General features: G+C 44.2%; 2 protein-coding genes across 2 annotated transcripts in view; one reads left to right on the forward strand and one right to left on the reverse strand.

The window, feature by feature from the left end:
* Window positions 1-24,428, reverse strand: part of plekhh2 (pleckstrin homology domain containing, family H (with MyTH4 domain) member 2) — a 36,863-nt gene extending 12,435 nt beyond the window's left edge. The window contains exons 1-20 of the mRNA XM_080016124.1: window positions 24,288-24,428; window positions 21,541-21,695; window positions 10,279-10,341; window positions 9,972-10,121; window positions 9,377-9,460; window positions 9,178-9,259; window positions 8,891-9,088; window positions 7,918-8,789; window positions 7,743-7,818; window positions 7,534-7,628; window positions 6,954-7,116; window positions 5,741-5,877; window positions 5,536-5,649; window positions 4,420-4,506; window positions 4,114-4,272; window positions 3,699-3,779; window positions 3,237-3,413; window positions 2,102-2,210; window positions 1,487-1,599; window positions 65-244 (exon numbers count right to left, since the gene is read on the reverse strand). Coding sequence (XP_079872250.1) covers window positions 65-244; window positions 1,487-1,599; window positions 2,102-2,210; window positions 3,237-3,413; window positions 3,699-3,779; window positions 4,114-4,272; window positions 4,420-4,506; window positions 5,536-5,649; window positions 5,741-5,877; window positions 6,954-7,116; window positions 7,534-7,628; window positions 7,743-7,818; window positions 7,918-8,789; window positions 8,891-9,088; window positions 9,178-9,259; window positions 9,377-9,460; window positions 9,972-10,121; window positions 10,279-10,341; window positions 21,541-21,663 — 3,063 coding nt within the window. The 5' untranslated portion in view covers window positions 21,664-21,695; window positions 24,288-24,428. The remainder of the gene's footprint in view (window positions 1-64; window positions 245-1,486; window positions 1,600-2,101; window positions 2,211-3,236; window positions 3,414-3,698; window positions 3,780-4,113; window positions 4,273-4,419; window positions 4,507-5,535; window positions 5,650-5,740; window positions 5,878-6,953; window positions 7,117-7,533; window positions 7,629-7,742; window positions 7,819-7,917; window positions 8,790-8,890; window positions 9,089-9,177; window positions 9,260-9,376; window positions 9,461-9,971; window positions 10,122-10,278; window positions 10,342-21,540; window positions 21,696-24,287) is intronic.
* A 1,070-nt stretch (window positions 24,429-25,498) lies between these two features.
* Window positions 25,499-25,925, forward strand: part of thada (THADA armadillo repeat containing) — a 93,706-nt gene continuing 93,279 nt past the window's right edge. Inside the window, 1 exon segment of the mRNA XM_080017049.1 lies at window positions 25,499-25,612. Coding sequence (XP_079873175.1) covers window positions 25,540-25,612 — 73 coding nt within the window. The 5' untranslated portion in view covers window positions 25,499-25,539.

The following is a 25,925-nucleotide window of genomic DNA, read 5'->3' on the forward strand; positions in this document are numbered from 1 at the left end:
ACACACACACACACACACACACCCACTTGTGCTTTTACTGCCCCCCGGTGGTGGGGGCGTGTACCTGCAGGGGCCCCGGCTGGCCATGGGGCTGTCTCTTGCGGGTCTGTTTGACGAGCTGGCAGAAGAACTCGTTCTGCAGCTCTGGGTGCGCCAGGCAGACCTGCAGGGCGCTCTGCGCCAGGGAGACGTGGTAGTCGATGGCCGGGGCGTCAATGGCAACGTTGATGAAGAGCTGACAGGTCTGAGGAGGGTGAGGGAGAGGCGAGCGAGGGAGAGTTTTAGGATCTTTGACTCACCATAATTAAACAGCCACAGGACGAATTTGGAGTTGTGAATGTGTACTGGTTCCTTAACCTTTGTTTTTAACATCGCAATCTCTTTTCCAAGAAAGACATTGGTCAAGAAAGCAGCTCACAATTTCAGAGAATACACAATATAAAACACAACAAATACAAGGAAAAGCAGTAGAGTATGAGAGAACATTTACAGCTCGAGATGAGGAAAAATATTATATCGAGTAAGTGGAGATCCAGGAGGCAGGACAATAACAATCTCGTCCTTCATCAGTTTGAACTGTAGCTTTGACCTTATTCAGAAAGACAATCTCCCGCAGGTTTAGAGTCTTTTTGGAGCTCGTTTCCAAGCTGAATGGCCGGAGAAATGAAAAGCTGCTCAGGGACAAAACGCAGCAATTTGAGCCTGTGGCCATGGGTTGTGTTTGACCTTTGAATAAAACAGCTAAATGGGGACGGTGGGAGTTTGGCCTTATGAATAAAAGTGTGAAAATGGTTTAGTCTCCCAAACGCTAAAGCTCTCCCACTCTCAAGTATAGTGTCCGATGATGAATGACAGCTGTAGAAGTGGTGACACACCTCAGAGCTCTGTGGTACAAAAAGTCGTGTATGTAGAGAAGCCATAGGGGCAGACATGTAAAAAAATATCACTATAAATATAATAAATATCACTATTAACTATAATATTCAGGTTCTCTGTCTCCAAATTTAACCAGAAACAACTACTTATGCCTAAAAAGAGATGTTAACCACATTTCTTTCCAACTATGATAATGAATTTACGTGCTATAGATCAGTGTTTTTCAAACTTTTTTCTGGGAAATTTCAGAAAAGTTCTACTTACAAAGGAAATGTAATTGTAGGAGGTGAAATTGTACAACGTTTCCAGACCATGTCAAGGAGCCTTGTAAGCTGTGCATGTACAAAATATCCCCGTAATACAAAACGGGGATGAAAGTCGAAACCCCCAGTTTCAGCCTTAAATCAGATACTGATCTCGGCAGGTGCATGTTGAAACCCTCTCACTCTGCGTGTTTGTTGTGCGAGGAACAGTCTGAGGTTTCAACTTCTGATTGAGACGAGGGGACTGGAGAGGACCACCGGCTTGGTCTCAGCGGAAAAGGAGTGCGCGTGTGTTTCTCGTGCGCTGTCGTCCACGGCGCACGTGGGTGGGCGTGTCAGCAAAGCACCTTGAAGAGCTTGACGGCCTCGGTCTGCAGCGCCTGCGACGGCAGCGTGCTGAGAGGAGAGGACAGAGCCTCCTTGCTGAAACACAGCACTGGGTGCCTCCAGATCTGGGAGCCTGCACACACACACACACACACACACACACACACTTTATGAAGATAAATCTATGAACACAATTAAATATCCACGCAGGTTGCGAGCGCACATTTATTTTGATAAGAAGCTCATTAAATTGAAATTTAATCAGCTGACAAAAGTGAAACAAGCCATGCTGGGGCCAAGGGAAATAATAATAATAATAATAATAATGATAGTAATAATAATAATAATAATAATAATAATAATAATAATAATAATAATAATAATAATAATAACAATAATAATAATAATAATAATAATAATAATGATAGTAATAATAATAATAATAATAATAATAATAATAATAATAATAATAATAATAACAATAATAATAATAATAATAATGATAGTAATAATAATAACAATAATAATAATAATAATAATAATAATAATAATAATAATAATAATAATGCTAGATTCTGCTGGAGAATATAAAATCATAGATAAAAGATGTGTGCTGTGGTGCAGTTTGGGCTCACTCGGGTCTCCATCCAGCTGGAAGAGCTTTCCCAGCAGCTGCTCGAACTCGGTGCCTGCCTTGCCCACAGTGGAGCCCGCTGCCACGGACAGGTGGTACAGCCACGACTCCTTAACACCCAGAAGAAAACATCGCAAACACAAAAGGACCCACAAAATCAATCCCACGCGTTGGAAACTGTGGAGGTTTGGAGAACCTCTTAAGTCCCACATCCTCCAGCCGTCCTCCTTTGAATGGGGGTGCAGTTCGAAGCTGATCACACATTTAGCGACGCCTTGGCAACAAGCGACGGACTGAGCCGATCCTCACCAACGGCTTCAAGTTTGCGTCAATCATGGAAGTGAACATAGTGATCACTCAAATTACAATTTTGAGGTGCAGGATTTCTCAGTATAAAATACTTATTCAAGTATTGCAAAGAGACAGAACCAGTGAAGAAAAATTGGTTTTATTGTACAGTGAGTGCCAGCCGAGACTAATCTGATCGTTGGATGCCAAATGATTTATATGTTTATTATAGTTTATCTAACCTTTATTTAACCAGAAAAGTCCCAGTGAGGTTAAAAATGTATGTTTTGAGGGAGACCTGGCCGAGATAGGCAGCCGAACGAGACAAACGCAGTGGATTCACACAACAAGACGACACAACAATAAACACAAAACACAGGAACAGGTTGCCAGTTCTGTGGAAGAAAATCAGCAAATGAAAAACGTTGGCGTCTCAACGATATTGCCTCCAATTCTCTCATTATAAATGTGAAAAAAACGACTGTATTGTAGCAGGGTGTGACGTAGAAAGTAAATAGCAAAAAAAAAAAAAGTTCAAAGCTCAAAAGATCTTTAAAGCTGATCTACCAACAGCAGGAGCAGGTTCTTCATGTTCACCATAAATCAATTGCTCCCCTGCAGCAGCTCCCTGTCACTCCACCTGGTTTGTCAACCAAATATTGACATTTTAAGTAAAATTTACATGACAGACAGTGTGGAGTTCAAACATTTTTCATTCCCCTCTGACGAATTACCATAACAATTTTTAACAATTACCCACATTATTTTCGAGAAAGCTGCACGCTATAAATAAAGTTCCTTCAGCACAGCCGTTTATTGGCTTTCCTGCTCAGGTTGTGACCTCTGACCTTTTCGTGGCGCGACTCGATGAGCAGGAAGGTGGCGCCCTGCTCCGGTGGGTGCACGGCGATGGTGAAGGCGGCCACCGGGACGGTGGCCCCGCAGGCAGGGTCCCGCTCGGAGCCCCGACACCCGTCCACCTCCTCCACCCGCGCCTCCCTCAGCTTGATCTGACCCAGCGGGAACTGTGTGCGAAACACATATGTGGACACGCACACACACACACACACACACACACACACACACACACGAATAAACTAGAGCTGTCAAATTAATTGATTTATCAATTAATTGCAAATTTTAAATGTACCCAAATTCAACACTAAATAAAGATTTATATATTTAAAATGCAGTGCAATAAAATACGTAACATGAAGCCTTTCATATTTAAACGTTGATTGGGTACATTGGCTCTTTTTTCTCGATCAGCTCGTCAGTTATCTGTGACCTTCACTACTTTAGTTTCATACCTTGTCTTCCTGGCTGCGGAAGTAGTACAGGGTTTTACCGATGAGAGCGCACCAAACCCGCTTGGAGTAACCGTGCTTCACCTGCCGCCGAGAGAAAAACCCATTATCTGATCACACCGGCGGAACATCAGTGCGGATGTGGGTGTGGAAAGGTATATCGCAAGGTTTGATAACGGACGTTTTCAACATTGTAAGGCCTTCTCTCACTTTGTAATATATATATATATATATTTTATCATTTCTGAGGACCGATTAAAAAGAAACCATAACAGCCTTATCTGCAACCGTGAGCAGAACAAATTTGTGTGTAAATGAATATTTAAAAAAAAACAATAATTTCTGCATTACACACTAAAAAGGGATATGAATATCACTATCAGCATCCCTACAAAGTAGGAGACACTCAGAACCGAACCTTGATGAGCAGCCCCTTCATGCCAGGCCGGATGTCTGGTTGTGTGAAGAGGGGACTCGCGACTTTGACCTTCAGGACGCTCTGCAGGACCCTCAGCCACTCGTCCAGGAGATTTGGGGAGTCGGCCTTCAGGTAGCACATGCGTTTCCCTGTCACGATCTAAAGCGCAGGGAAAAACAAAGACGATGATGTCCGCTGTGAGATCGGTGATAACTCCTAAAGGCCATCGTTTTTGCCTAAATATGCCCTGTTCGTTTTTTCTGTGTGTGTTTTGCTCATTTTGTTTTTGTGTATTTTATGGGTTACCTGCAGGACCTGCTTGCCGTCCCCTCGGGTGATGCTGCTCGTGGCGTTGACCTCGATCTGACCCTGGGGTCTCCTGATGACATCACTCTGGAAGGACCAATCACACATTTTTATGCTTTTATTTATTTATTTTAAATGTAAGCAATATGCTCACTTTAGAAAATACTTGTTACTGTACAGTGAACTGTTCAAAGTTCAAAGTGTTAAATTTGTCAAGTGTACAGTACATCACAAGTTTCTTCAAAATTCTTGGGGCATGACAGGCAACAACTGCGTAGTGGGCATAAGAGATAAAATAACAAGGCAAATATAAGGAGGAAATATTTTTTTTTTAATAAAATAAGAGTAGAATATAAAAAAAAAAGTTACAAATACAGGCAAGAGGTCGCAGTGTATGTACATAAAATTAAAATAAGAAAAATAATCCTAAAACGGAATCTAAAATAATTGGAACGTTGTAGCAGTTCCAACAGAAATAGGTCAGTCTGTTGAAGATTTTATCCTAAAATGTTCCCAAAATTCTGATAACTGATGGTTTTAAAGAACAGGAATTGATAAGTAAGTCTACGGCATTTATACCTGGGATAATGGTTTGAATGATCATGTTTTGGAATGCAAAACAGTGGAATTCAAATACCCCACAGAATTCAAAAACTGTGTTGACATTTCACTGCATATATGTATGAAAGTATGTACAGTATATGTATGTGACGAATAAACCTCTTGAAATACCTAACAATATTCAAACTGTGGGGTGCCCCCTCTAGTGGGATGAGAGGGAATTGCAAGGGGCGCAATAAAATGAAAAATGTAAGTATTTCAAATATTTCTAAGTCACTTTAAGCACTAATTTGAATTATTGGGATTCAATTTGATGAAATATGTTTAATATGTTTACAAAATGTCTACATCTTAAGCCGTGTCATTATTTTAGCATGAGCTAATTTGCCAGTCACATTCAGTTATTCTTCGGCAAAAAAGTTTGAATATCACTGACGCCAAGAGACGGGGACAAATGTAATTCTCCAAAAAAATAAAAAATAAAATACTCGGGCAACTTCCATTGTAGGGTTACAATGGAAGTTAAGATCCGAAAACAGTCTCCATTTAACCCACAGGGGACTTGTAGTAAAGCAGCTCTCCATCTTTGAGGACAAACCAGCGTCTCTTCCAGGTTTTCTTCCAGGTCTTCACCATCTTCAGCAAGTAACCAGACTTCTCCATGGGCTCCTACGAGGAAGACAAGAGGTGACTAATTCAGTCCCAATGACTGGAAATAATGCTTTATGTTTCGACTGATTTCTAGATCGACAGAGCTTACACTTCTGCCGTTGTCGCTGGCGGAGGAGCACGTCTTTGGGAATTTCTGCTCCGGCTCGGAACACTCGGTGTCGGTGGAGTAGGCGTCCGGAGGAATGGCGTAGTCGCTCTCCGAAGTCATGGATGACATGGACACAGCTTGAGGAAAGAAAACACAACAAGTGATTCCTTGTGTAGTCTGTTAATTTTTTCACGCTGGTAATAACGTGTATGTCTATAAGACCACAGGCAAAATTTGACAAAGTACAATCCATAAAATCAGTTTACAAGGTACAATATACCCATGAGACAAATAGTTTGTTCAAACAAATTTCACGAAGGGGGTCTCGTGCACACTCATTAAAACCTTAGGGACTAGTGATAAAATGGAAGAGAAGACTCTCTCTAACAGCCTCCTCTTAGTGCCACTGTCACACTGTCTTATGACTGGCAATAAACTGCTATTAAAGTTTACTGCCAGGAATGTAAGAGCTCTTTTCTTTAACCAACCTTAAAACATCATGGAGGGTTCATTCATCTCAGCAGCGAACCCACAGAGGAGCACAGTCCCTGTCATAGAGCCATTGCTCTGTCTTTCAAAAGTCGCCTTAAAACATGTTTTTATTCCCTCACACGTGTGTAATTAACCCACGCCTATTGTTACTTGTGTTATATACCAATTATCAATCTGCAGGCACTTTGTACATGTTCTGTTTGTAAGTTATATATATATATATATATATATATATATATATATATATATATATATATATATATATATATGTACTGTATGTGTCCTTTGTAGAAGGCATGTCATTTATGCTTTCCAATTTTTTATTTATGTATTTCATTCCTGCCCCATGTAAAGCAATTTAGGACACACTTGTTTTTTTAAGTGCTCTACAAATAAAATGGATTGATTTAATTTTGATCCAGCCCAATATTAAAACTTATGCCAAGACCAAAATAGGCTTATATGAACTTAACAACTTTTATTTTGCTGATGATTTTCTTCACAAATTCAGATTTTCTGTTAAATCTCTCTCTCTCTCTCTCTCTCTCTCTATCTATATATATATATATATATATATATATACTGTTGAAACAGTATGTGAGGGGCAGTGGTAGTGACAGTAGTGTGTCTGTCAGTGTGTGTGTGTGTGTGTGTGTGTGTGTGTGTGTGTGTGTGTGTCTGTGTGTGTGTGTGCGTGCGTGTGTGTGTGTGTGTGTCACACCTCTCTTGAGGGAGCGGGGGCTCCCGGCGCTGCCGTCCTTGCGGGAGCTTGACCCTGAGGTGCGGGAGCTGCAGAGCGATCCCTCCTCCTCGCCCGAACTGGACGACTCCTCGGAGCTGGACGAGTCCTCTGAGAATGGACTGCTGCTCAGCAGGGTGGCCTTCTGCAGGTGAGTTTATGTGTGTGTGTGTGTGTGTGTGTGTGTGTAAACATACCGTCAGAGCACACACACACACACACAAATACACCCATAAATACACCCAAATGACCTAGATGCATAAAGAGTCTTTCTTGTGCCCTGTTTGTTTTGTTGTATAGCTGTGCATATACAAGGCGCACCATTATGGAGCACGCACACACACACACAGGCACTCATGCACACACACCCGTGGAAGGCCCCACACCCACCCACACACACACACACACACACACACACACACACACACACACACACACACACACACACACACACACACACACACACACACACACACACACACACACACACACACACCTTCCATATATACAGTACACTGCTCCATACATCCACCATCTGTGTGTGTGTACCGCCATTACTTACCCCCTTGAGCGTTGTGTAAACCGGTGTAGTCATGTTGTTGTAGATCAGGGATGTGTAGAGTACAAAGGCAGGATAGGAGGACTGGAGGGAGGAATCTGGGAAGAAGAGAACACTTCAGCTGCTAAATCAACCATGGTGGTTTATTTTCACGCAGACAATGAACTCCACACACTCCTTATTCAAATAATTCCTCCTCTCCGTGTCTTCACCTTTGCTTGCAGCGTCTGTGCAGGTCGTCTCAGAGAGTCTGATTCCTGATTTAGCTACAGCGTAGATACGACTCTCCTGTAGAGAAAATACATCTATCTATCCAGGTTCACACAAAATCGAAATGTGCCATATCGGTATTAAAGTGCTATGTAAGGTCAAATGTGTTTGTCGTACCCAGGAGGGGAATCTGTGGAGAGGAGGTGTGGGAGGTTTGCTGCCTGATGCTGAGCAGGAGGCGACCGGAAGCTCCGTCATCTCCTCGGTGTCGGGGGAGACCGCGACCTGGGGAGTGTCGCTGGCCGTCTCCATGACGACCGACTGACCCTGCTCCCTGTCCAGGTCGGTCTCCTGTGGCCGGAACGGGCGGAGCATGCTGAGGGCGTTGCGCGTTCGCCCGTGGGCGGCCTCGCTGCTGACGGGTGGCTGGCTGAGGTGCTTCTTAGCGAGGGCCACGCTCATCACCCCGAACCCGGCCGGGGTGCGCAGCCGGGGCTGCTTGGGGGAGGCCAGGGTGTCCCTGGGGTCCCGGGGCGGGTTGGGACGCTTGGGGGTGAGCGCAGGCGTCAGGAGGGTGCTGGGGGTGTTGGGTTCACCAGAGGAGGAGGAGTCCAGTCTCTGAGACTGGAAGCGCTTGTTGAGCTCCTCGGAGGTGTAGTCTGCCATCTTGGCACCCCGAGGGTCCTCCTTGTCCCTCGCCAGCCCCCCGTCCGACGACCCATGGAGGCTGAAGCGCGGGCGCTCCACGCGCTGCATGTCGTCGTCAAACAGTGAGCTGCTGTCGTCGGAGGCGGTCTGGTAGGCCTCGCTGCCGGGACGGCTGAACCGCAGCCTGCACGCACCCACCTCCATCCCCCCTCCACCCTCACACTCCCCGCCTCGCTCCCCTTCGGCGGCGGCACCGGACAGAGCCGAGGAGACGTGACCGGGCTCCGTCCCGCCGGCGTTCTGAAACGACCTGTTTTCGTCAGCGGAGTCTGGAGGAGTGGCTTGGGTGGGTCTGAGCGGGTCTGTTTCTGGAAGGCACGCCGTCGGTTTACCAGCCCTTACTGTGGAAGGAAGGACACGACCATATACACACGTGTACAAGTTTTAAGGTCCAGCAAGACAGAGGGTGACTCCTCGTGACATCTGATTAAAGTCATCATACCGATGTCGTCTTCCCCGGCCTCGGCCTCCTCCTGGGGTGGGGAGCTGATGGTCCTCTGGGAGGGCTCGGGGCCGGTCAGCACCTGGGGGTTCTTCCCTCGTACCTGGAAGCAGCCGAAGGTAAGGCTGCTGAGCCGCTGTGCCTCCCCCGGCCGGGCCTTGACCCCCAGACCCGCTGCACCCTGCTTCTGCTCCAGTGCTTTGAAGAGAAAGGCAAAATGCATCTAGTACTGCGTCTACGATAAATTCAGTGAACCGTTCGAAATGACGATTGAAGAAGCCTCTTACCCTGCACGAGTTTCTGCAGCTCCAAGATCTGAGCTTCCTGCTTCCTGTTCGTTTCTCTCAGTGCAGCGTTCTCCACCTCAAACTGCAGATTATAGATCATAGACGATGCATGAAAACACTAAAATGGCATTGAATATTTTGTCGTTTGCTCATCCATGTCAGACATGGTTAACATGCATTATTATATTATTAAATTGACCTCTGACAGCTTCAGCATCACCCATTCCTTGATCTTTGCGGCTTTTTCCTCCACAGTTTTGGAATCCTGGAGCCGGATCTGTTTCTGGTAAATGAAGACAACATGTGTCAGGCAGGCACACCAACAAATGCAACCGCAGGTGATACAGGAACTGCTGCAGATAATCAGATCTGTTTTTACAGTTTAAACAGTCGCGGAGTGCCACTCAGCTTTGCCAGAAGAAAAATACAGAACATTACATTACATTGTGCAGCGCGTCAAGCTTCATTAGGAGGATCTGAGACAGTGTTGTCCTGGTGTGATTGGGGTATGCAAATGCTATTGCCTCTGATTGGAAAATTCGCAGTAGATCACATAATGAGCACTGTTGACTGGTTTTAGAGCTGCCTATCAAATTTATTTTAAATATATGAGAAATGTTGTGTATTTGGTAAATATAGTGAAAATGCTTTTTCTAGTTTCTAATGGGATTTTAGCCCATTTCCCCTAATCCTGACGATAGCTCACATTTTTAGATGTTTTAATATTGACAATTCCAATGATATGTTGAGAAACCCATCTTATATTTAAACTGTTTTAAACTGTGAGTCTCAACCTGCTCCTCCAGCTGCTGCTCCAGCAGCACTACGGCCTCGTCCTTCTGCCGCAGCAGAACCTGCAGATCCCGACAGCGTCCCAGCAGACGAGCCTCAGGGTCCCCCGACTGGTCAACTGGAGCCTGCAGCTTCTCCTCCATCCACTGGACCTGAAAAACATGCACACACACAGGTTGGTGGGGGAAATAATCTGCACACACACACACACACACACACACACGCACACACGCACACACGCACACACGCACACACGCACACACGCACACACACACACACACACACACACAGTTTTGTTTGCTCGCTTACCTGCTGCTGAGCGTTGAAGGCCCGTTTCTCTGCATCGATCACCTGCATCTCCAGCTGCTGGATCTGCAGGTGGAAGAGAGATCCCGGAGAGATTTCATAAATAATCAAGCTAATGCATGCATGATCACAAGTTTTTATTAGGTCAACTTTCATAGATGTGTGCTTACAAACAGCCAGAGTACATGAAACAAATACTCAACAAGATAGATAAGCAAGACAATACTGGGTGGAGCAGACTAGTATGAAAACGACAGAAAAAAAATCACACCCATCTTTACAAGGAAAATGCCCCTGTAATAAAACACACAAACACAAGAAATACGCAAGACACTGACTGCACATTTGGTTATTTTACTGATGATAAATGTACTTATTGTAAACGCTTTTGGAAGTGTCTGCTTGAGGATGTAATTGTAATGTCCTGTAATGTAATTCAGTGTAATGCAATGCAATGTAATGCAATGTGGTGTTATGTAATGTAAAGTAGTCAAATGTAATGCAATGTAATGTAGTGTAATGTAGTGCAATATCATGTGGTGAAATATAATCTTATGTGTTGAAATGCAATGTCATGTTGTGTAATGCAATGTAATATAATGTAAGGTTGTGTAATGCAATCCAATGTAGTGTAATGCAATGCAATACAATGTAATTCAATGTGGTGTAATGCAATGTAGTGTCATGTAATGTAATGTAGTGTAATGCAATGAAATATAACGTAATATAGTGTAATGCAATGTATTGTAATGTCATGTGGTGCAACATAATGTCATGTGGTGTAATATAATGTAATGCAGTGAAATGTAATGCACATTATAATTCTCTTTCCCTACCTGCATGGTTTGACCCTAAACAAACCCCTCTGTTCCCTGGGGCTCTGGTGACCACAACGTGTCGACAGCCAACAAGTTTGAAGATCAAATCTGTTTAAAACTAGAACCCAGACCGAGCAGCACCGAATAAAGACAAACAGAACACTGAATTCTAAGCAGCGAGAGTGCAAAGACAACACGGCAGAGACATTTTTTTGTATTGCGAGGAATTTCCTGAAAGGTTTTGATTTGAGATATCCAAAGTGCAGGGAATTATGCAGTACAACCGTTATTGTATTAGAGGCTGAAGCTGCGAGCCTTAAAACGTTACAAGATAACCCTTGATAGTTGGAAAACAAGTCTTCGCTGGTAAAAACTGTATAAAATAAAACAAATAAAAAACTAAATTTGGGTGATAGTTTTGGGTGAAAAGCCCCCGGAATTTGATCACAATTCCCCCTTGGTGCTATTGACTTACATTGCAATGATAATCAAAGCAAAAAGAACATCCTGGTTCCAGCTATTGATAATTTCTGATCATAAATCGTTTCACTACATTTTGTAAAAATCCAATATTTGAGTTAATGAACGGACACGAACACATTAAGACAGACAAACAAAAACCACGATAGACAAACTAACCCACCGAGATGAAAACCTCCTTGGTGGAAGTATATATAGTATATATATCGTCAATTAAAATTCACAACTAAAACAACAACAAAAATAAACAACAATAATAATTATTTTGTCAGTAGCTCAGTTATTTGGCTTGAACCAACGCACAGGCTTGTGTGGTGGAGGAGTTTCTTAACAGCCGGGTCCTGTTGTTCCACGTACATACATCTGAAAGGCGCAACCACACACACACCTTTGTGTCAGGCCAGAGCCGAGAGGATCATGGGAAAACTGTTAGAAGTGTGTCAGAAAGCACATGAAACACAACAGGGGGCTATATAAATCTATAGACAGAGACGGACGGACGGACGGACAGACAGATAGAAGAATAGATGCCAATAAAAAATACTATCTATTTGTCTTTCTATTTCTTAAAGTAGAACAGCGTTGTGCCTTTAGGAGTACAAAAGCATTTTTGCGTTTTTGCACCAGTGAAGTGTACATTCGTTCCTGTGAGTCAGGGGGACAAAGGCTGCGACACTTTTCCTTCTCGTTCCAAAAGCCAGATGAAGGCCCCGTGCAACAGCAGCAGTGACCCTCACTGTTTCCATGGTGAGACTTTTTCCCCCATTCCCTTTTTTCCAAGATGGAATACGGGCTTCCTGTTGCCATGACTTCATTGGTTATTTCATGCTACTTGTGATGACATTTTAGTGGTAGAATATGAATATTCCAATGCTAACATTCCGATTAGCGTTGAAATTGGCCTTTCCGTGTCCCTGTCAACCCTTTAACGTAAGATGAGGCAGGAGGACGCTTTGGATTCGACTGGAAACGGTGCTGTGGAAGCGATGAAAATTCCAAATGTCAGGAGGCGTTTTCGAAGCAGTAGACTCTGCGATTCTGCTGCGGATCAGTACAGATTACAAGATAAACCCTTGTCATGGAGACGACTTTTAGGGGAATTAAAGTTGGGCAAAGTGACTGACTGTCAACATACCAAGTAATCTCACTTGGTTTTAATGCTTCTCCACTTCACAATGATTATTTATGATATTGCCTATCCACTGTTTGAAGCAGACATTCTAATTCTCATATATTGATATTTTATTGATATATGTGAATAAACATCTAGTTAAAAAAGGTTTGAAATATCTCATAATGTCTATATAATCCATTGGAGCTTGAGAATACAGTTTAATAAAAGCAACCAATGCAATACTAAAATTCTGATAAAACACATATGCAATGTGGAATTACACATAAGAATAAAAAGCAAAAAAATAGGAACATTTTTGACACTCAATAATTGCTGTTCTGCTTAGAATTTTAGGGGAGATGGGCCAAAAAAGCTTGAATGTACAGTATATTATACGTACATTATATCGCTTTATATGACGTCTTGTGATGTGTACTTCACTGATGTGTGATGTGTCACTTGGCAGAAAAGTCTTTCTGCACCCAGGTACTCACTATCTGTCATTGTGTACTGTTTTAATGCACGTCTTATTTTGTCATGTTCTTATTCTCTCCACTCTCCACCACTTCACATTAACTGTGTGAACCTGCTGGACTGTAAGTGTTGAGACCGGGAGAGATGTGAGAAGTGTGACATGTGCCAAACAAACATTCAGACAAGGCACGACTGACTAATGCCCAATGCCCCTTTTTTGTTGTAATGAAAGGAATAGCCTTAAAGGGGGGCACAGCGATCCCGTTTAAACCCGATTGCCGTGCTGCCGTGCTCTAGAAAAGACTCAGGACAAGAAGCACTGGCATCACACACACACACACACACACACACACACACACACACACACACAGACACACACACACACACACACACACACACACACACACACACACACACACACACACACACACAGACACACACACACACACACACACACACACACACACAGCAATGTGTGTGACCATTTCCCAGTTGGAAATAGGGGTGTATTCTAACCAAAAGCAGACATGAAAAAGACTTGTAGGCTGGCAGACTGTGCGTGCGTGCGTGCGTGCGTGCGTATCTTTTCTCAGGGAGGCTTCTCAACATGTTGAGCTGGGTAGTAAAGGACAAACCGCATCTCCCGCTCACGTCCACAGATATAGCATCAGGCGGAGAATAGATGGTTAATTACAGGCCCCGTGTGCTCTCCGGGATCCAGCTGGAGATGATATATTAACACACGTGCACGACCACAAGCACAAACACTCTCAGAACACACACACAGACACAGAAAGACACACACACACACGCACACATAAACAGAAAGACGACACGGACACAACCTACACAAACAATCACAAGTAAATACAAACAGTATGAGTGCAAAAAACCCTTAAAAGGTAAAAGCTGCACGTGCAACACAGACAAGCTCTATACAAACACACACAAACACACAAACACACACGCACGCATGCACATTGAGGCTGTCAAGACACACTGTCATTGGATGGTGGCGTAGTGGACTGAGGGCTAAGTGTGTTTCCATCCCTCTGTGTTAACTGTCATACATACATTGAAAAAAAATTGGGAATTGGATAATTTTAAAAAAAGGCTGACATTTGAAAAAAAATCTAGATTTCTTAGGTCTTCTCAACTTGTGAAAAAAAAAAAAAAAAAATTTAAATGGACATTTTATGTTGAGAAAACAAAAAGAAAATAGAGATTTAACTAATTAAAGCAACTCCAATCCGCTGATTTTATTTTCTATGCAATTTGCGTGGAATTAATCTTACTTTGTCCATTTCCGTACAACCGGCAGGTAGCCCAGCTCGCACCGATGGTTAGGGCCATAGTGTGCACGTGTGTTTGCTACGGCTCATTACAGGTTCCAAGAAATGTAGCCACAAAAAGTTCAACCCCACCCTATTATCCCTACATGCATAAACGCACACACACACACACACACACACACACACACACACACACACACACACACAAAATGTTTGGCTCAATTTAAATCGGACAATTATATTACTGAATGAATCTCAAATGATTGATGTCTCAAACATTTCTTCAAAAGTTTCATGGGAAAACTGCCCTGCTTCCTGCCACACCTGCAAAAACACACACACACACACACACACACACACACACACACACACACACACACACACACACACACACACACACACACACACACAGACACACACACACACACACACACACACACACACGATCTGTCCCTCTCACTCCATAACCACTAGCGGCGCCCTATCACCTCTGCAGTCAGTTCCCTTTTCACATCAAAACTCCAGTCAGACTTTCATTCCTGGAATTCCACAACTGGCTTACTGTGGCCAACCTCCCCTCCTCTCGCTGGTTCTCTCTCTTTCTCCATCCCTCCCCCATCCCTCCATCCTCAGCCAGCTCACAAAGCCTCTTTCTATAGCCGGCAGGCTCGGAACTCTAACCCCAGAGTTCCATATAAATAGAATGCGGGCTCTTTGGTGAGCGACGCTCCTGTCCCTGCAAAGTTTGAATACAGGTTACCATTGAAACGGCTTTACTTGGTGGTAATACTGATCTTTAATCTGTGCTCATATATTGTTTCTCTACAACTAGTGTCTGTGGAAACGGAGGGTGTGGGTCCGACAGCACTGGGGAGGGTAACATGGGATCACATGATGGCTCTAAAAACCATCACAGACACAGGTGTAGAACCTTTCTTTGCAAAAAAGAAGATCTGTAATTCCCTAAGTGGACAGCTTCACGTCACCAACATGCTACGACTCCGTAAGAACCAGGGCGTGGTCTGGTGATGTGATTCTGCTGTATGAACGTTTCGAGTTTTAAACACAACGCAAGCTCGTCCACCTTGCAAGGTGGCCTGTTTAAGAAAACCACAAGTGAGCGCGAACCTTTCCCACTTGCACCGAAAGCCGTAAATCCACTGGCAGCGTTCCGTATCTGTGTAACGTGGGAAAAGGAGCCGGTGTCAACGTTCCATAAAAGTCGTCCCATAGATCTCCCCACTCTCGACTTAGTCTCATTTCCAGGGAAAATGCCGATATGGCTGTGAATGGAAGTGTGTGTGAATGGAAGCAGTAACAATGCCGGGACAAGCACGTAAAGTAGGGTTGGAGCCGAATCCGAATACTGGCAAAGCACAAATAGTGGGTTTTTACGAATATTTATTACGTAAAAATATTTCAATAGTTATTTGTTTTCGGGAAGAAAAAGAAAACGAGAAAGTGAAAGATGTCCAGTCTCCGGACAGGGAGAGGAAGAATGGGTGGAGAATGTTCTCCGGTGGCAGAGAGTGGAGGAACAGGCTGATGAAACTGATTTAATAACATTGGGTTTGGGCTACTGCGTCCGGAGACGGGGGCTCTGTCGCGGCTCTGTCAGCCGAGGCGACCGAGTCCGTCCGGGAGGGGCGGGGAGATGGAGAGGGGGAAACCGAAGCGCTGGTCTCTTTGAGAGCCAGGGGGAAAAAAACAAACAAACAAAAAAAAAAACATTCCAACAGATTGTCCAAACGATCGCATTTACGCTGGACGTAACGTACTAACTAACTAGCCCATCACAAACTTTAACCGTAACAGTCTCTATGTGGAAAGGAGGCCAATGTGTGAATGACCATCTGCTGCCTTTGCCAGGTATTTTTCATCCAGATGTGTTTCGGGTTCCATGTGGGGAAGGCGCTCTAATGTAGCCCGCTGTCACAAAATTGGACATAGCGTCTGTGACGTCACCCGTTGGTTTCCGAAAAGATGATTTGAAGCCACAGGTTTATCTTTACGCTCGCTGCCATCTTGGCAGGACGGAGCCAGAGCGTGATACATTTGAGCGGTGGGCGGAGTCTCGGAAGCAGCAGGCAGTTGGAGGAGAGAGGGAGACGCCCGCCTTTTCTCAAGCGCAAACGAGAAACCCGTCCACGCAGGCGACCACGCCCCCAGAAGTACACCTCCTTATGGGCCTCAACGTATTCTTTATGGAACAATCAATTTTCAAATCACAACCAACTCAGCAGTTAGAATAAACTAAACGTAGATGTTGAGTCTGTAAAGTCTGGCGGAAAAAAAGGATTGAATCTGTTTTTCAAGCGACGTGTTTTTCCATAGACTTCCACTTGGTCGAGGTTCCTGAAGCGGCATCTAGTGGCTGTCAGCAGAACTGCATTTTAAAGAACTTCCCCATTGGCTTTAACATCTGGCTGAAACGGTTGCTGCTTGGGTGTCACCGCTGCCTGAGTTCTACATTAAACACAAGTTAGCCAACTCCACAACGTTTCAGATAGAGTCATGTAGACATGATAAAATACTGTAACAAAATCCCCTCACTGATCCTAAGTGTGTGCGTGTGTGTGTTTGTCTGTGGAAGGGATGACAGGTGACTTTCACCCGCACAGGGCTTCTTTGAGATGTACTGTAGTACTGGTGCGTGCGCGTGCGCACACACACACGCACACACACACACACACACACACACACACACACACACACACACACACACACACACACACACACACACACACACACACACACTCATCTGTCTTGAGAAGGAAATGCTGGAGCGCCGAGTGAATGACGTAAATTAAGCCAGATACATTCGTGGTTTGAGATGGAATTGGAAGCGCATGTGAGTGTGGGTAAAGCAAGGCACGTGAAAAAACTGATGCGGACACAGATTTGGCGTGCGAGTGTGTGTGTGTGTGTGTGTGTGTGTGTGTGTGTGTGTGTGTGTGTGTGTGTGTGTGTGTGAATGGGAAAGGACAGTTCTTAAATGTGTTTGGTTTGTTTCCAAATGTAGAGACACTCGGGGTTGAAGGCTACACCAGAATAAACCACTCCACCCCGTGTGTGTGTTTCCCTTTTTTTTTTTTTTTTTTTTTTTTCCCCCAAATGTGCGTAATGCCACAGTGGTGACATCCACTTATTATTTGAGGCTACATTTATTATTTTGGGCATTCATTCATTCGAGGCTATGAGTTGAGGTTCATACTTGGACAGGCAAGGGAGCCAGGTTTGTTAATTCCATTTCACTATTTGTGTGATTGTGATGAAAACGAATTCTTAGAAATGTCTTTCTCCATTTGCGCGCTCATATCAGGCTTGGGCCGATATTCGATCATTTGGAATATCGCGACATTTGCAGCCATGTGCGATACTTTCACAGTATCAAAATATCGCCCCCCCACCCCCCTGTCCGCCCGTGGGACCGCAGGGAGTGACGGACGGAGCTCGTTCACTTGCGCGCATAGAGACGAGAGGTGAGACAGAAGAGGGTGTACAGTATTTGGCGCAGTGGCGAGGAAGCGGATGGAGGATTTGGACGTGGTGGCGCGCGTGGCGTGGATGGTGCTCAAGTTGAAGCTCCGACAGCACCGACGATGCGCGTCAGTGATGGGTTCCCAGTGATCGGTGCGCCAAAACACAGGGTTTTTTTTTTGGGGGGGGGAGGTTTAAGATGTAGGTTATTTCATTTTACGTCTCCTTGTGGAACGAAACAAGTGCGTATGGAACCGTATGGAACCATATGGAACGAAACCGTGCATAATGGGGACACTTTCTCTGTGACTCTCTCCCCCAACACCCGCTCTCCATGCGTTGCGCGCAGAAAATAATCTGCGCAGATTCTATGAGTTGTGCCCGGTCCCCACACTGTATTTAGTTGCTTTACTCTGAGGAATGAGGCACGGTGATCGCGCGCATGGAGAGAGCGTCCATGTCCAAACACGGACGATTCACACATCTATGATCTACAGTATATCACCTTATTTATAATTCCCCAAACTGAAATGTAATCCCTGTGCATTTTGTAAGCTTCTATCTGATGCTCTACTTTCTCCTATTATTGCAATGCACACTGACAGAGCGGCAAACGGGAGATCCTCTCGCCCGCACGTTCCGTGAACACCCACGCGCAACTTGCAATCCGCTCTCTGTGATCCGGCATTAACCGTTCACCGTCTCTCCAAGGAAAACAAATACGGAGTGCTTTTATTGTAGATGTATTTACTGTAAAAGAATGAAACCAAAAAAACACTGCGTGTCAACAACGACAATAATATTGTGTTTCGCAATATATGGGTGGGACTGCACATATAGTACATATAAAATTTTGCATATCACCCAAGCCTAGCTCACATTTCTTTAAGTACAAAAAGCTTTGGACATTATAACATGAGATGCAGGGACAACTGTATGCCACTCTTGTAGAGTAATGCGATGGATTACCACTTTAAAAGCTTGACTTTGCAAACGAAAAGAATTGCACAGAATTGTCTGACTTGATCTTTTTCCGACTCACTGACCTGCTGCCTGACTGGCTGATGGCCTCCAGTTACTCGCTCACTTCCGGTGCAACACACACGGCGTTTAGTGCAGCAGGAATTTCCTCCCTCAGTCTGTCAGGCTTTTCATGAGAGCACGTCTCTAACTCTAACTTGCTTCCATTGATTATTCAAATACATTTTGGTGTGAGTTCAGCACTGATGCACCAAATGCCCCAAAAATATTACAGGTGAAAATATGCCTGAAATATGTAGGGCTGTCACAATCATATAAATATCTTTTTTTTGTCAATTTAATGCCGGTATCACACTATTAGCTTACAATAATATAATAATACACATGGACCTGAGAAAGATTTGTTGGCATTGAACATTGGAACATACCAAATTGCGTTGACCGTTTCACGACCTTTTCTTTCAGTATAGTTACATTTCATTCAGGGAACCTCTGTTATTGAACTTATGTAACCTCTATTTTATCTATTTTTTACATTAGGGCCATTGAAATCAATTTTAAATATCTAGTATAGAGAATAAAAAAATCATCTCTTGATGGGCACTCCACCGATTCTCTACTGAGCAACACAGTGTGACTCACAACCCATACGCTCCCACGCAGCCAGATATTTGGGAGGGGGAGAGTCGGTGACATACATCCTCCCCCACACAACGCTTTAAAACAACAAGCCCCGCTGCGGAGGCAGCGGGAGCCTACGGAACACAGAAACAACAGCAGCAGATAGGCTGGATGCTGGAAGGATGAGCTCATAGCATCAGCGGGTCAGTGAGCACAAGGTCAGGGCTCCTGTCAGAGCACTCCTTCTTTATTGCTTCCAAACGTAAAGAACAAGCAAACAAACGGAAAACTCCTGTAACTTTTTACTTTTGATGCCAAAAGTAAAAAATAATGAATTAATAAATAAACACATATAAACAAACAAATAAACAAACAAACAAATAAATAAATAAATACAGAAGACAACCACCTTTCACAGGGATTGTTGTGTGTTTTGTGGAATATACAAAAAAGATTCCATCACTTGGCCATCTTAAGTCTTAAAGTTTAAATTGTCTTTGGTCTTATAATAAATAAAATCTTTGCTTATACCCATTGAAGGTCATCTGAAATTCACACAAGTGACTAAAAGGGATGAGTCAGAAAGAATTGAGACAGGATGGGGTGACGTGGTGGGCTTCCTACCCGGGTAGTAATGAGGACACGTGTTTTTAAATGTTCTATTGTCTCTTTCAGAGTTTGAGGGTGAAGTTCAAAGTCCTGGGCGAATATTATTTCGACGTTTTTTTTAGAGCCATGCAAATACATTATCATCCCATCATAATATCTCAACAAACTGACCGACTTATCTCAAAACCTCCCAAATCAAGTCCTTCCCCAAGTCCAGTGGATTTGTGCGTTTGGCCGTCTAGCTGGGCTACTCCAGCTTTGTAGCTTGCCTGGTGCCAGGTCCATCCCATCATGCATTGCATGGCAGAGCCCTGTGGCCAGGCTTCTGTTTACATTGCTGCTCTAATCAGCCTCCCTGGAGAGCAGCAGCAGAACTAGGGCACAGGACGGGACGGGGGCCGGCCGGGACCGACCGGGCAGGTCTCTGCATATGAAGCACAGTGCTCCTTGTTTGGGTGTGTGTGTGTATGTGTGTGTGTGTGTGTGTGTGTGTGTGTGTGTGTCGTATTCACCTTAGTATGTGTGTGTATGTCTACAATTTTGGTTCATTCCTTTCACTGGCTCTGAATTGACAGAAAAACGCTTTCTCACACACAGACACGTACAGGAATCCATGAGCTGACACATGGAATCTCCCACGTTTGATCTTCTCAAGTGCACAGATTAGCAGAAAACACGTTGACATCTCGACCGGTGGACGTGGGTGTGACGCTGCAGAGCGGCTCTGACTGACAGGGATGCAGATGTGGGCTAATTTCCCCTCGGGGCGTTGGGCTGAGGAGCGTCTAGGAAACCATACCCCTGCACTCTGCTGGAGCTAAGACAAGAAGAGGTGGTTCTAAACTGCTTTGGTGCTGGAAAGTTTGTATTTTAGATCAGTGAATCTATGGTCACTCATAGGCTCTGGATATGATGTGTACTTTTACTTTTAATACTTAACAATGTGATGTGAGTCATTTTGTGTCAGGGTATTTGTACTTTTACTCAAGTGAAACCAAAACATTTGGATTACATTACAGGTTCATCACTTCATCACTGATTTTTACCTAAACTGGACCTGAGTGACCCCTGTTGGTTGCCGTTCAGATTAATGTCTATCGCCCCATTCCTTGTCACCAGAAAAATCAGCAAGAGCGTTCTCCGTCTGGTTCCCACCATATTTACACATTGCATATGCTGAACAATATAAAAAGGTGCGAGAAAAGGTTTTGTGATGCTTTGACATCGACACTTTTCGAATTGTCCTATTTTTCAGACATTATCGGAAAGGGCCCACTTTCCTCCCATGTAAAGTTGCTTCCTTAACTATGACAGTCTCTGTCTAATCGTGATGGGCAAGCACAACCGGCGACGCGTGCCGGCAATTTCATTTTTGCCGCATTCGGCCGGAACCAACCTTGTCGGCGGTGAGCTCCCGTATTTTGATTATCTGCACTCTGAACTTCATGAGCAGGGCTTCCAGGACCAAGCACTTCTCTTTCCAGTCCTCCTGGCCCATGGTCTCCTCGCCTTCAGCCATACTACCTGCCTCCCACACACACTCCAGCTTTCCTGGAACCCACCAAACACGCGTACACACGAACACCAACACAAACATAAGCATAACATTAGACATAAACCTTGAAAAACACGATGCATGAAAACGTTGGCACTGGAGGTAATAACCCCCTCCATTCCTCCATTCACACTCATCTGTCATTGGCTGGGAGGGAGGTGGGACACTGCCCTGCGTGTATAAATAGTCCTGTGAATGTGGGATATTTTGGTGGTGCAAAAATGTACACCTTCGCAATTTTTGCAACGCGGAGACTGTATACTTTGCGGGGACAGAAAGTGAGAATGACAAGCGGAAACTGACTGACAGACAGACAGACAGACAGACAGACAGACAGACAGACAGAGTTTCAGCAGCTGTTTTTGTGCAGCTGTTTGTTTTTTTTGTTTTTTTTTCGCCAAGCCAGCACCTGAGATATTTCTGCGGCCGGGCAGGCGTGGGCCACGGGCGGGGTCCTCGCCCACTGCGGCCAAACTGAACACAGCGATGTTGCTCCCAAACACCTCTGCCCCGTCGTTCGCCACATGGGTTTGGACTGCCTCGCGTTTTTTTTCTCTCTCTCTCTCTCTCTCTCTCTCTCTCTCTCTCTCTCTCTCTACCGCCGCTGGGGAAATAACCGTAGTTTGAAAAGCGTAAAAAAAAAAAAAAAAAAAATTAATTCAAAAAAGACGCTGAGGGGGTGAGAGGAAAAGAAGGAAAGGGGGAGAGAGCCACAGACACTGAGACGTAAACAGTGACTCGGAGCGAGCGACAATGAGAGAGCGAGCAGACGAATGCAGAAAGAAAGAAAGAAAGAAAGAAAGAAAGAAAGAAAGAAAACGAAAGAAAGGGAAGGGAAATAAAACAAAGGGAGAGCGAGAGAGGGAGAGCGAAGATTAGACGAGGGAAATCGAGGGCGGGAGTTAAATGGAAAACCCTGACTTTCTCTTCCAGAATGTAACCTCTCATTACCGACTTGGCGTCCTTGCAAAGAAGAGCGCAAACACATGTGGAGGAGAAGCAAGTAAACGCTGTCTGTCTGGTGCCCGCTTGTTGTGGCAAACACTGACTCACACGGACCGCCTCCGAACGACGGCACGGCCGGTTCGCGGGCCCCCGGGGCCGAGGTGCAGCGAACTGAAGATGACGTCACGCAGGAAGTTCGGTCTCAATGATTATTCTTATTCGTTTTCCTGTGAAATATTTTCGAAAGAGAAGCTCCACTTTTGCGCCCCTCACGGCTGGGTTCCATTTCCCCGCAGATTCTCCGTGACGGGGCGAGGCCAACATGCCCGGTTTAGCATCTATTTTTTCGAGTGGGTTAGCCCTGTGATGACCCCTCTCTGCCCCTGGAGCTCCTACAAACTCATTTCCTCGTACCGGTTATTATTCCCTATGTGGGCCTCTTCTTCACTATCCCACCAGTACTCTCTCAATTATCTCCCATCTAGCTCATGAGTGGTAGTCATTTGTTGAGACACACATATAATGTATACGTCTGTAATTGTATATATGGATGTTTTGGTGTTTTTTTTATATATATGGATACACAGTTTTTCTCCTGCTATACATTGATTTAGTCAATATATTCCTGGCTGTGCTATTGTGTGTTTTGTTTTCTATTTGTTCTTTTTTTCTATGGAAATTCAATACGATTATACAGACACACAGGGCAAACTATTCTAGGTAAAAACTGACAAACAATACTGTATATGTGTATATTTAGATGTGATGCACATCAGTGAGCACTAGCACTCTCCTCCTCTCTCTCCTCCCCCATCGGTGATGATGATGAAGGAATTTGGGCAGAGGAGAACATTAAGGAACATGTGAGGTTTCTCTCTACTTCTTTCCCTCTCTCAGACTATCTATTTTTCTCTCTGTCATTTGCTTTCGCTCTCTCTCGCTCCCTCTCTCTCCCTCTGACTTCCTGCTGGTGAAACCAGACTACACAAGGCAACTGTGTGTGTGTGTGTGTGTGTGTGTGTGTGTGTGTGTGTGTGTGTGTGTGTGTGTGTGTGTGTGTGTGTGTGTGTGTGTGTGCGCCTCCCTTTGTGTCAACCCCCGCTTTAGATGCAAAAGTGGCACAACTACTCCGTAAGAACTACTTACTTAGTGTGTACTTTCCAAGTATTCATGGTTTCATGAATTTCACACACGCTCGCGCACACACACACACACAACACACACACACACACACACACACACACACACACACACACACACACACACACACACAAATATCAGCATATTAGCCCAACGGTTAACAATTGGGTACCGCTTCATTGACAATCTTGTATTTTGAATTTAGAATTACTTCCAAGATTTGATGGTTTAATAATTTCACCTCATCCTATCTTATCGGATATCTTATCTCATAAAACAAAATGTACTTTTAAAACACTTCTTATAAGAAAACCACATGAACCAGAGTAATTAAGATTTATATATATATATATATATATATATATATATATATATATATATATATATATATATATACATATATATACACACACACACACATACACACACTCACACAGAGCTCTCCTCCATCTTCCATTTAAACAGCATCCCTTTGGATTTCACATCACTTCAATTTCACTTACCCCCGCAGATTGATGAAGCAACAGAGAAACGACGGAGTGGGTTTTATGTCGAGTCCAAAGACCATGCCGCCTTTATTATCCCTGTGTCACAATCCGGATTTATGAGGAAAAGCTTTGTATTTTGCCTTCTCCATAAGTTTTCACTTCAGCTCTCTGCCAAAACTTTTTTTGGGACGGCAGGGTTTGGGGGCGCGGTATGTCTGCGCTGCGCCCAATAGCTGCGACTATGGGCGTGGTCATTTACATCAGCACGCGATCCACAGCGTCCTGTATTGACTGATAGAGACAAACAGATTTGCAAGTTATTGGATATAATTATTGGTGAGGATGTTTTCTGTTGGTTTATTAGTGTTATTATGATAATTCTATTGTTATTTTCCTTTCTTTTTTAGATACGTTCGCTTTTCGCTTTATTCATCTCCGAAGGGAAATTTTATTTAGCTTTATTTTTATCTTGGAATGATTTGCATTTGACTTTCTCTTGTAATTATGGAAATGTGTGGATGGGATGGAACAATCTCTATTTTTTAAATTGTTCCGTATTTGAATGCATCTGGATTTGTATGGTAATGTTAGAATACACGTTGTGTTTATAGTCCATTAAATTTTGTAAAAAAAAAAAACTCAACTCAATCACGCTTACAAATTTCTGAGCAGCCATATTATATCTAGAATATTGGCTTTTCAGAAGAATAAAAAAGCCAATCATACATTTTCCCATCCCAAAAGAACAAGCCCTCTATTGATTGACATATCTGCTTTACCAATAGGAGGTCGGAGCGCTTTTTTTTTTTTGACCAATCGTTTTCACTTTATGGGCGGGGCCTGCGGCCTTTCCGGAAGTGACGTTCCACACGTGTAGCGCGTAGTGCAGCCGAGAGAAACTCAAGCCCGGTCGCTTTTTATCTTATTTAACAAACGCATTTCCAATTTCAGTCAATCAAAGTTAGGTGAGTGTTCCCCGAGTTCCCTGTTATTTGCAGTTGTGTTGTCGCGGCTTGCGGGCCCGTGCAGCCGCAGCAGATGCTAGTTGAGCAGCTAGTGGGGACGCTGCAGGCTGGAAGCCGGGGTTGCCGTGGCTGCTAATGGAGCATCGTGTTTGTGTGGCTTTCTTGTAGCGGGACTGGCAGAGGAAGAGAGATAAACACGGTGTTTTGTAGCCGGAATGTTGCTATGCCCGTGCTGACCGGGGTCCAAAAACAAACAAACAGACACACACACACACACACACACACACACACAGGGACCAGCTATGGTGGTGAAGAAAAGAACTGCCAAAGTGGAGCCTCTCCTGCTGGATCACGACGAGCTCCACCAGCTGAAAGGTCAGAACCGTCCACTCGATGAACCCGCTAGAGCCTGTCGTGCCATACTCAGTGGAGTGTTTCCATAGGTTGTTGGGATAGAACTATATTCGTGGTTATCCTGAAGGCATAGTGTAGTCTAGTTTGTTGATGTACTGTAGCCCTTAATCAGCGTACAGTCCCAAAGCCCACATTCGACATAACACCGATGGGGTGCACTAGCCTCCTTCCACCTGGGCAAGGACGATTTCGAAAATGGAACACAAATTAACCCGAAACCCGGAAAAAAACCCCCCAAAAAACACTGGGGTGGGGGAGAGTTGCAGTTGGTTCA

This window comes from Zeus faber, assembly GCF_960531495.2.
Source record: "Zeus faber genome assembly, chromosome: 16".
Classification (NCBI taxonomy): Eukaryota; Metazoa; Chordata; class Actinopteri; order Zeiformes; family Zeidae; genus Zeus; species Zeus faber.